At 28.6% G+C, this 13020-nt stretch overlaps 1 protein-coding gene across 1 annotated transcript; it reads left to right on the top strand.

The window, feature by feature from the left end:
- The first annotated feature begins 3988 nt into the window (after nt 1-3988).
- Nucleotides 3989-9389, top strand: LOC110689223 (homeobox-leucine zipper protein HOX11-like). The gene is made up of 4 exons (XM_021865951.1): nt 3989-4361; nt 5112-5458; nt 6235-6314; nt 8526-9389. The coding sequence occupies exons 1-4, from the start codon at nt 4118-4120 to the stop codon at nt 8974-8976; spliced, it is 1122 nt and encodes a 373-aa protein (XP_021721643.1). The 5' UTR covers nt 3989-4117; the 3' UTR covers nt 8977-9389.
- The last annotated feature ends 3631 nt before the right edge of the window (nt 9390-13020 follow it).

Genomic DNA, 13020 nt, shown 5'->3' with positions numbered 1-13020 from the left:
ATATATGGGATAGTTAATTTAATGTTTGGTTGGTTGATATTGAAAATAAAAAGGTAAATTAAAGTTTGTAGATTTGTTCAATTCAATTGAATTTCACTTATTTTTATCTAAACTATGAGCTCATTGTAACAAATAAGAACTAATTATTGCTTGGTACAAAGTACTTATTATTGGGTTATGTTGGAACTTATATATAGACCATATGTTATACATAGTATTAGCTAAACTTATACTGTGTATGTATTTATTTTATTTTATTTTATTTGGATTTATTGACCTTTATTTTATTTTATACGAGTTAATATGAAATTATTGATTCTTTGCCTAATCTTGCACGAGTTTAATAATTTTTAAAAATTTAAAAAAAAATAAGTTGAAATAAGCCTAGAAGTTTGCACCCTCTATGTCTACTTTCCACAAAATTATGAATTGTTATATATATTCCATAAGAACTTTGACCTCCAAGCTAAGTTTGGTCTAGTGGTAATAATATTATTGTCACCTTTCAACCTTGAGTTTGGGGGTTCAATCCTCAATAAAAGTGGGATCCCTTACCCTTTCCCTTCACTCTTAAAATATCTGATCCGTAAATACCGAACCAAAAAAACCGTGAGCGTTGAGGTACGGTCAGAATCTTTCTCCTTACTTTAAAAATAAAATAAAATAAAAAGAAAGAAAGAAAGAACTTTGACCTCCCACAATTTACCAAACAATTGCAAGTTATTGCAATTTATAAGAAATAGAAAACTTCAAGGGCAAACCAATTTTTATGGAATTGATATTTTCTACATTCAACTAAATTATAATTTAGGCCTTGTTTGGTTTACCTTATTTATACTTATATGAACTTATCTGATCTGGTTTGATCTGATCTAATTTGGTCTGGTCTAATCTGACCTTAATGTCAGATTTGACCAAACTTTAATCTTAAATACACGATAATCTATACGAAATAAATACATCAAGTGGGGTATAGTATAGTTAGATTCGTAATAATGTGCATTTTATTAATATGTGATTTTCAGAATTTTTTATTACGAAATTAAAGATATTTAGCGATAAAAAACTGCACATAAAACGATGATCTAAACTTATTTTTTCCGAAATAAGTAAAAATAAGGTGAACTAAACAACACCTTAAACTCTGGTTTTCTCACTTTACATGCAACCTAAAATAATCACCGAGAATATTTGCAACTTGTTCATATCAAAATTGAAAGATCGAAATGGGTCCGTATGTGTAATAATCACCAAGATTATTTATACATACCACATTAATTTATTTTATTGTAATGAATAAATATGTTTCATTTTCAATTCAAATGTAGGACTTAGCTTGTAATTCTCCTGCATGCTTATGTATTTATAACAGTAAGTAATAAGTATGTAGTAGATGGTCTAATGGTCAAGCACTTTTTCGATCTATTCCATCATATTATTATTATCATCATACCATAATATATAAGTATATAACATGTCCAACTTTTTGGTTGTACGTATATCATTTATCAGTAAGGCTCAAGTTTGAAGTTTGGCTTTAAAGAAAAACTTTTCGTATGTATTAAGGATCCAGCTGTTCCGGGTCTCCCGGACTTGAACGAGCCGGCAGCCCCTGAGGAGCCACTCTTGGAACCTCAGGAAGCTTCTTGCGAAGACATTTTACGTACCTAGCCGGAGATGGAAGAAAGATTTTCTACAGTAGTTGATGATGGCGGCCATAGATATTTTTTTTTTTAGACATGGGTGGGCAAAACTAGTTGTAGTTGTTGGCTATTAGCTTTTGAGTAGCTGTGAGCTGTCAAGTAATAGTTATTAGAGGTCAGATGTCAAGGTAGTGGTTCATACTATGAGTGATTCATACAGTTATTGTTGTTGTTATTATTATTATTATTATTATTAGTAGTAGTAGTAGTAGTAGTAGTAGTAGTAGTAGTAGTAGTAGTAGTAGTAGTAGTAGTGTGACGTGTTATGTATCATAGTTTGATAATTTTAAATGGTATATAGTATAATATATATTGCTAATAAATAATCAATTTAAAAACTAAGATAGAAAACAAAAATACTCCTCATAATGAAGGGGAAAAAAACAGAAAAAAGGATATGGAAAAGAAAATTTTGATATTATGGTTGACCGAAACAAATAAAACTGAGTCAAAAAGATAAAAACATAAAAATAAAAAGTTCATTAGAAAAAAATAAAATAAAACAAAAACAAAATAAATAAGGTTGAACTTAACGCTACTTTACAATTTGAAAAGCTATCTTTTTTAGCTTTCAACAACAGTTACTTAAAAACTACATCTATCTCTAATAGCTACTTAAAACACTACTTCACCAAACACTAATATTATTTTAAGGTAGTGTTTTGACCCGGCCAGGTCTAAAAGCTACACAACTACCTTAAAAGCTAATGCTAAACAATGGTGGTAGTGCTGCTAGTCATGGATGATATTTCATTTATCTGCATATAATAATGACTTATAAGCCATAATGATTAATTAATCAAATATACAAAAACTTAACATATAGCATGCTATGTCTAATGATAAATTCGATTTCAATAATGAGGTCCTGACCTAGTGATTAAGATTTAGGTTCTATGTATGATAGGCTATAGGTTTAAATCCCCCATTACCTTATACAACTTGTGGTTAGGGATGGCAATGTGTCGGGTTAAATGGGATATCCGCTCCATCCCCACCCCATCCCTGGGCGGGGATGGAGAGAGGTTTGGTGGGTGATGGAACGAGGATGAGTATAAAATTTGTACCCGCCATGGGTGATGGGGCGGCGGGTATGGATTTTAGAGTAGACCCGCCCCATGCCCGCACCATATGTCCTTTAAAAGAGTTTAAAATTTATGAAACTTTATGTTCCCTAAGGTTCAATAAGCTTGAATAGTAAAAGTCTCAATTTTATTTTTAACTAATTTGATATAATTTTCATTAATGTAATATAATACAACATCATGATCATAGATTTGGGACGGTTTTGGGGCGAGTATGAGGTGGGTATGGACAATTGAATGAACAATCATGACCAAATATTAACTGTGAATGTACAATTGAACACTAAGCTAGGAAATAAAATCAAAAGGTTTAAATAATTTTAAATTATAATAGGATTTATCAGCCAAGATATTAAAACAATAATGTATGACCAATAGGATTTATTGGCCAAGATATTAGGACAATAATGAATATTATAGTGATTTGTTTCCTTATATATTTGATTATGTTGAGAAAAATCATCATATATATCATTTATTTTTTTACAGAAATATGTTCTTGTCAATGATACTCTTACCAATTCCGTAGAATATTGTATTTTACAAAATATATCCTGCAGATATTCTACAGAAAATCTTTCTCTCTCTCTCCCTCTCTCTCTCTTTTTTTTTTTTTTTTTTTTTTTTTGACAATAGCAAAAATCTTTCTCTATACTTGGATGTATATTTAAAAAAAAAAAAGAAAAGAAAGTATAGGTGTATAAATAATTCACATGTAAGGAATGCTATGATAAGATCTAGTCACTCCAAAACCATGCAATTGAAGTAATAATGTCCCATTAAAAAAAATCACTCACTCCATAATTAAATTACAAAATTAAATAATTAAATTGGTACTACTTGTATTAGACAAAATGATTACTACCTTAGACTAAAAGTAATTATTCTTAATTAAGAAATAAAATTAAAAATAAAAATCAACAACAACAAAATCTAAAAAAACAAACGTATGAAAACGGTTGTCGTCGTAGAAGTGTATTTATATATATTCACGTGTGTTTGTCAAACAAGATTTGTCGGTCAATCTTTATGATTAAATATTTCATACCATAAATAAAAATTCAATCAATAAAATAAAATGATACTACTCGTATAGTCGTATGTTATAAAAACAATAATAACATTACTACAAATATAATCACAATTGAATATAAATATATAAAAATAATACTTTTATATTATATAGTTTCCTATATATAAAGCAGACCCCTTTTAGGGGGGATTTGGTTGTGTAGACAAAAAAAAAAACATTCAAAGTCTAGTCTTTTATCTCTCAACTTTCTCTCTCTAAAAATTTTTTTAAAAAAAAAGAAAAAGAAAAAGAAAAAGATGGAGTTAGCATTGAGTTTGGGAAACAGAGGTGTAGAGAGTAACAGTGCGGGCTACTGCATGGGATCATCAAGATCAACGGCTGAGAAAGAGGAAGAAGATGATCAGAGAGAAATTAACGGTGGAGGTTCATCGTCATCGTCAGATCCATCAAGGCTTCAGCTTGATCTGCTACCTTTGTCGCCTGTTCCGCGTTCTATTCAACCACCTCCTCCTCTTCGCTTTCCTTGGCTTACTGATAATTGTAATTTTTCTTCCCTTCCTTTTTTTTTTTTTAATTTTATTTTTTTACCTCGGTTTTTAAATTCATTTTCATCATTTATGCAATTGCTGCAAATTTTTAATTAATTTCAGACAATTTTTTTTTTTTAAAAAAAAAAAGACAAAGTCAAAATAAGTAGAAATATTCCCACCTAAAAAAACTTGTTACAATATTTGTTTTTATTCTAATTCTCCGTACATCTTAATTTTCTTTTCATTTTTTTCATACGGAGTATTATTTATGTAGATTTTTTTTATATACTCCGTATATTTTTATTATTATTTATTTATTTATTTTTTCCTATTTGGTACTCCGTAGTATTTACTTGAGTACTCCGTCTGAGTTACACCCGAACGTATAATAAAAAATTTCAATCTTCGTTCGTCTCTAAAAAATTCTTCCTATTTTGACTGCGATGTCTTAAAAAAAAATTGTTTAGGAAAGATAGATATATTATTCACATAAATAAGAGAATATATTTTTTTTTTTCTGCTAAGAAATTATGTGTTTCCTAATTCTTTGATTGCTATTTGTCATTTTTTTTCTTTGGATACCTTTGAATTGAACCATGGTAAAACATTTAAGAAAAAATAAAAATAAAATAAATGACCAGTTATTTATGAGAGTTGACTTGTATATATGCACTTGGTAAAGTTTTTAGTGGGTTTATGAATCGGTAATCCAAAAATTTTGACTTGTGCAAGTTTATTTATTTTCATGTGGGACATACAGTGAGTTCTGAACCGGGTTCATCAGACGGACCGGGTTCTAAAATCATGGATCCAAACCGGCGGCCCGCGGTGGAGACAACGGCGGAGGAAGTCGAGGAACAATCGTCTCCGAACAGCGGAACGTCGTCGTTTATGGAGTTTTCTCTATATACTAGTAATAATAATAATAAGAGAGGAAATGAAAATAATAATAATAACAATAATTATGGGCAAGAAATGATAGGGGCAACAACTTCAAAGGGAAGTGATGATGAAGAGAATGGATCCACTCGGAAAAAGCTTAGGCTTTCTAAGGAACAATCGGCTTTTCTTGAAGAGAGCTTTAAAGAGCACCATACTTTGAACCCTGTAAGTCAATTCTTCTATCTTTCTAAATTTCGTTTTATTTAAATTCGATAACAGGAAGAACTTTCAGAGATGGATAGAGTGCTCGTTCTGTATCGTATTATCTACACCAATTAGAATTGAGTGTTTTTGTATTACACAAAAATTGTTTTACATTGAATGATGAAGGTTTGGTCCTTATTACCTATTGGAGCCTTTGCACCACTTAAATGGCATGCCTATTATTATGAGAAGGTGGTGTGAGTCCAAATACATTTTTAATTTTTATTTATTTTGACCAAAAAATATAAAAACATGGAGGTGGTGGTCCAAAATTCTCTACAATCAATAATTGTCAATTACTATATGTTGAAATTTGTGGATCATGCTTTATGGTACAAGCCTATCCTTTGTAATTATTAAGTTGCACCTCCTTGTTTACTTTCAAATTATACAATTTGTATTAGAATTTGTCAATACTTTTATGTACTCTTTGCCATTTATTTATTTTGGTCAATAAACATGCAAAGATTTCATTTAATAATGGTCGAGTGTGACATTTAGGATAAATTTATTAAGGTAGTACTACATACATAATCCTTAATCTGACTGGTCACTAGTCTACGGGTTTCGTTAATCATGGTGTTTATTTTTAGTTTCATATGGCCGCCCACAATAACATTATCTGAATAACATACTTCCTCCGTTTTTTTTAATTACACGTCTAGAATCTAGATAACGCCCATCTAATTGCGATTGTAATCACCCATGTTTTGACAAATGTTACAAATGAATTGCAGAAGCAAAAGCTTGCGTTGGCTAAGCAACTCAATCTTCGGCCTCGTCAAGTGGAAGTTTGGTTTCAGAATAGACGAGCCAGGTATTTATTTTTTTAATTATTAATAAATATTTTCTTTTTTGGGTAATCCGATAATAATATGAGACATCATCCAACATTATTATTTTATCTAAAAAATGTCGTTACAATTCGTCTTTTCTTGTTGCCTTATGTGAATGAAATCTAAAGATGCTAAATCCAAAAAATTTACAGTTATCTTCTGACCCAAAATGCTTTGAGGTTGAAATTAAATTTTCCATCTCACAAATCGTATTATTTTATTTATATAATTACGGGTATAATTTTGTAAATTGAACAGTGACACGTGTGATGAATTTTTATTACAAAGTAGGTTGCCAAAATCTAATCTTTATTGAATATAGGCTGCCAAAATCTTTTTTACTGCTTGACCTGTTCAATAGAACGAAAAAGTAAAATAAAGGTCAATTTTTAGATTGTTCACATGCTTTCTCTTGGTTTTTGGTCTTTTTTTTTTCTACATTATAATTTTAGTGATAGAGTAGTTTTATTAGGTTGCTATTATTTGAAATTATGTACATGTACCTTTTATTTATTTATATTTTTAGCTTGCTACTCGTAGGTATATAAATAGGGCTAGTAAAAATCTTGCTTGAAGGACTGAAGGGTTGAATGGAAATACTAATGAAAATCTATGGTATTGAACACAAATTTTCGATTTGTAATTAGAATATCGATGGTGCTTTTAGTAGTTTGACATAGAGTTGATTTGAAGTCTTAAACACTGATTTGTACGTACATAATTCGAATTAACTCAACCTATTTAACAGGTCTAATTTGTTAGTATAGGTTGCTTTCAAAAGAAAAGTGCATTTAATAAGAATCTATAAGGGTTAGAAATAGGCAAAAGGTTGGTAATTGGGACTTTGGGATGGACTTTGGCATGCAAGATTTTTATTTCTATTTTTTAAAATTTAATTTGTGTAAGGAAATATAAGAAGAAACTTACCAAAAGAAGCAAAAACAATGAATAAAAGTAATGGCTAACCAATGACATTTTGTTAAATTAGTTAATTTTGAAAGTCTTATTCTTCAATGGTCAAAATACATTCTCCATCTATCAAAAGTCCCATCATTGTTTTGTTTATGAATTTGCTTCGATGGCAATTATGAAACATAATATATAGGCCCTACTATATTGGTCCATCCCAAAATAATTTCTTTTATCATATTGCTGCTCGTTTCTTTTTGTTCATGGGATTGATCACAAAATAATTATGGAGTAAGATTTAAGAATAACTATATTAAAAAGGGTTAGATATATACGAAGTATAAATATACAAGTATAATGTAATACGGAGTATTAAGAATTGATTATAAACATTAATAACGAATAATTTTGTTAATATCAAAGTCTATGATATATGCAATTTAGTTGCATATAAACATTAAAATGTACTCCGTACTAATTAATTATAAAATGTAATCCGTTTGTTTAATGTTGTTCTGTGTACAAGAAGACTTTAAGAGTCTGTTTTGATTTATTGAGCTGAAGTGAACTGATTTTATAAAAGTTGACTGAACTGAATATTTTATGAGAGAAGAAAACTAAAAACTGAAATAAACTGAACTGAATAAGCCGGAGAGAACAGGCTCTAAATGAGAAGGGAAAACAAATATATATATATATATATATATATATATATATATATATATGAAACGGGAAAATAGCAAATTTTTTTAGGACCATGTATCATTCTCTTAGTAAAACAAGGGAAATGTTATATATATTGCTTAGGGCTATATATAAGTATTAAATTTACACTTGAAAATCGTAAAAAGTTACGAAATCATAAAAACTAATTACACTGATTTACGCATGTTTTGGTCATGAATTCCTAAATTTATACAATTTTCATAAGTGTATTTAATACTTATATATAGCCCTTAGGGCTACATAAAGCATTACCCATAAAACAATAATAATGTTGGATCGTTTTTAAGTTATTCAAAATTATTCTATATTTCTCCAATGAAATTTATGTCTGGTTGTAAGGTCAGATCATAAAGTATAGCTGTTGAAAGCAAATCTTTGTGTTATATTCATTGGATATGATATGATATACTCCTTACTTTACAATCTGCTATTGTCTATACTCTATACTCTATGCATATTTATATTCATTATTATTGTATTATTTATTACTCCGTATAATTAAATAAAAAGGAAAAAAAAAACAGTTGGAATGAATGTGGGAATTAAAAATGACACAGGACGAAGCTGAAGCAGACAGAGGTAGATTGCGAGTATTTAAAGAGGTGCTGTGAGACGTTGACAGAAGAGAACAGGAGATTACAAAAGGAGCTTCAGGAATTAAGAGCCTTGAAAACTTCACAGCCTTTCTACATGCAACTTCCTGCTACTACTCTTACTATGTGCCCTTCTTGTGAGCGTGTGGCCCCTACTTCTACTACTACGTCCACTCCCACCGTTGCTGCCTCTGCCTCTGCCCCTGCCCCTGCCCCGGCTACTCCTACCCCCGTTGTCGCTAAGCCCACCGCTGCTGTTACTGTCGCCACTAATGGCACCGCCGCTGCTTCGGGCGATAATAATGCTAGTACTAATAATGATCATGATGATGATAATGTTACCTTGTCTCTTGGTAAGCCTAAGGTGTCCATGTTGCCCTTTTGTAATGGTAAAGCTCATCAGGCTGCTTCATGAATCATGAGATCATGTACTGGCTATTTTAGCCTTTTTTTTCATGTACAAAAAATGAGTTTTTTTTTTCTTTAATTTCTAGAAAAAAAAAAATTCTTTTTTTTTTATTTTTATTTTTTTATTTTGGTTGGATTCTTTTTAATTGTGATGATGATAGCTTCAATATTGTTTGTTGCTTGATTGGATGGATTGCTAGTTTGTGACCTTGTAGAGAATTTTAGATGCTTTAAAGTTGGAAAAAGAAAACAAAAGATTAGTGATATGACAAGAGTGTTCTTAGTCTTACAATATTAACTTTCATTAGGAAATTATGTTATCCCTTGGAATTTTGGCTTTTTAGGGGTTTTTTCATCATGATGCTCCCTTTGTAATTTAGTAAATTACCCATGATGTTATAGTTACTAATTTCAAATCAAGGCTTTCAGCTTTTGGCTATTTCGAAGCCTTTGAACTATTAGGAGTACTAAAATATGACGAGTAGTTTTGAGATGATTTCAAAAAATGGTTTTGTGTAAAACATTATTTGTGTTATTTTGATTTAATGTAAAGTTGTACTAAGGGCCTGTTCTCATATACTGAGCTGAACTGAATTAAAGTGAAGTGAAATGAAATGAATATTTTATAAGAGAAGGAAATTAGGAGATGAAGTGAACTGAATTGAAAATAAACGTATGAGGACAGACCCTTAATTTTTCACTAAATTATTGTGTCTAAAAAAATGTACTTAATTCTTTCACATTATGAAGTGGAGATACTTTCAATAAGATTGGTCAAAGTTGGTTTTTTTAGTTATGTGAATTTTCCTAAATTAAAAAAGTTAATTTGATTTTGAACAAGATGTTTACTTAAAAATAATTTTTTAATAATTAGATAGCTGAATGAGCAAATTGGTGTTTACATATTACCATAAACCATTTATGTATTAACGCATATTATTACACAAATAATTTGTAAAAAGAATAAGGCGTCACTTTATTTTTACTATGTTAAAATTATTTTTTTAATGAATTGAAATTATTTTTGCTTAACTAAAATTATTTTTGCTGAATTGAAATTATTTTCACTGATTTTCTATTATTATTTTTTTCCTTTTAGGTTACTGACTTTTACTAAACTAAATTATATTTTCTAAACTAAAATTATTTTTGCTACACTAAACTTATTTTTATTGAATATTATTTTTTAAGGTGAAGTGAACGACATTGCTAAACTTGAATTATTTTCACTGATTTTCTATTATTTTTTTCCTTTAAATTTACTGATTTTTACTGAACTGAAATTATATTTGTTAGACTGAACTTATTTTTATTGAAATGAAACTATTTTTATTGAATATTATTTTTTAAGGTGAAGTAAACGAGACCTTACTCGATGTCTCCATACATAATGATATTAAATACAGTAACATTGTATTTTGTATACACATTAAAACTAAATTTTTAAGTTTAGGGAATGTGTTTCAGGATGATAAACGTTGTCCTGATCTTAATATTGTCCTATCTATTCATACTTTCAAAGTATATACTAGTAGCATTTTAATAATCTCTTCAAAAGAAGTGTTTTTATGAATTTGAATGATTTTAAATCTTACTTTGAAATTGATACTAAACCATTAGTGTTACCGTCTCTGTTTCTTATATTTAAAAGTACAACCAAAGTAATTGTGTGTTCAATTTACCTTTTTACTTATCTGAACTTATTAGATGTTACTAAAATTTTTATTAGTTATAGCTTTAACTTTGTTAATCCTTATTAAAACTAAATTTATCTAAACTTATTATAGCTGAAAAAGTGAAAGTTATGTAAAAAGAACATAATATTGTTGTGCGAAATGGGTTGTGAATATCCACAACTTACAAACAATTATTATTATTATTATTATTATTATTATTATTATTATTATTATTATTATTATTATTATTATTATTATTATATATATATTTTTTTTAAATTTACAAAGAGTAAAGTTAATTTAGTATCAAATTTCCAATATGATAAGTTTATGACACAATAAGTAAAATATGCTGTAAGACTTTGTTTAGTTTAAGTCTTCTTATCTTATTTTTAATGAACTGAAATTATTTTTATTGAATTGAAATTTTTTATTAACTATTTCTCTATTATGATTCTTCTTCAAAGTTACTGAATTTTACTGAGCTGAACGAACTTATTTTTATTGACTTGAAATTATTTTTTATTGAAATTACGGTGCATTATTATATGGTAAAGTGAATAGTCCTTAACTTATTTCTAAATTGTTATTTTACTTTATTGTATAGTTTGAAGAGCAATGATTTAAAGGTATGATAGTAGAGAAATACTCCGTAATTAATAATGCTCCAATTTCTTCAATAAGATATCAAAAACATCCTTAAATACGTCCAAGACTACTTTAAAATTACTTTGAAGGACGTAATTTGATGAGATATCTTTGATTGATAATTATAGACATATTTTTTGGCGTGACATGCATGCATGATCCTAGACTCCTACAGTCCTACTCAATTGTGAGGTGTGAGAGAATAGAACTCAATGTGTCAAATTTCAGTTGGTCTAATGATACATTATTACTAGAAAAAGGAATTTGGACTATGGAGCACAATGAAATTCCATTCTAAATTATGAGCCTTTTCATTATTTTCATAATGTTTCTAGTTAATTAGGGCTGTTCTCGTTGACTGAAATCAGCTGAATTGAATTGAATTAAATTGCACTGAACTGAACTGAACTTAGTAATTAGTGATTTTTAACTATGGATTAGTGATCTTTGATTATTTATTACTATACATATGTGTATATACATATGTACATATTAAAATATTTATGAAAAATATACTTTATAATTATAATATTTATGGAAAATATATTATAAACATGAAACCCCAAAACATTTTAACCACATATACAATATAATTTAAAAATAAAATAGTATTATGACAAAAGAACACAAAACACTTTTAAAAAAAATTAAAAATAAAATAAAATAAAATAAAAGTTTAAATTTTTTGTTATTATTATTATTATTATTATTATTATTATTATCGTCATTGTAATAAGAGCTTAAAAGAATAAAATTATTATCGTCGTTGTAATAAGAGCTTAAAAGAATGAAATTTGGCTTTATATCATCAGCAATATCATTAGACATAAACTGAATTGAACTGAATTTCAACGTATGAGAACAGACCCTTACTAGCTTTTGAAAGATAATCTCTTCATAAAGTTCATATTAATTAGCTTAGTCATTTCACATATGACCATATTAATTGTATACTTGTAGTATTTTCTAATCAATACCCGCGCTTGTATATTGAACAATTTTTTTTTTTGGTGCAGAAGAGGGCGGCCAAGCCCGAAACATAAAAAACAAAAAACCGAATTACACAACTAACCACTCTTATAATATTGAACATTCTTAATTAATTAGCATATCCACATGGAGCTTTCATTGTGTAACAAAATTTATTAAATTTTATATAGGGATAATGAGTTATCATATAATTTTTTCCATTGTAAACAATATAATTAGGCCAAAAGAAACCATAATTCTTTGTATATTCACCTGAATTTATACGAAGTCATAGTACGTATAATTATATGATGAATGTATAGAAGTATTGGAGCAATAGTCTAAATGTGTGACGCATTAATAAAATGGAAGGCGTCATAAGTTGATAAAAGTCCAAGCAATGGTGCACCAATAATGAGGTGCAAATGATGCAAGAAGTAGATTGTGACATTAATTGGTACAAACCAATAAATTGTTGCCCAAAAGGGAGTATATATTTAATGACAATGATCTCCTACCAATTGTATCATAAAAACGGTATGTGCGTGATCAGGATCACAAGCATTGGAGGTTGACATATATTGTTGTTCATTACCAACTTGTTAATTTCGGATATCATATCATTACTATGTATCTAACTTAATTGAATAGTTTGAGTAGTTTCACACATCAAGTACGTGTTATTGTATGTGCAAAATTAACCTATAGCGACATGGTTGATTCAATCATCCTATATTCCACTATAAATAAAAGTCAAC

Source organism: Chenopodium quinoa, unplaced genomic scaffold (genome assembly GCF_001683475.1).
Source record: "Chenopodium quinoa cultivar QQ74 unplaced genomic scaffold, ASM168347v1, whole genome shotgun sequence".
Classification (NCBI taxonomy): domain Eukaryota; kingdom Viridiplantae; phylum Streptophyta; class Magnoliopsida; order Caryophyllales; family Amaranthaceae; genus Chenopodium; species Chenopodium quinoa.
The sequence above is the reverse complement of the archived record's forward strand: the minus strand, read 5'-3'. Positions and strand labels throughout refer to the sequence as shown.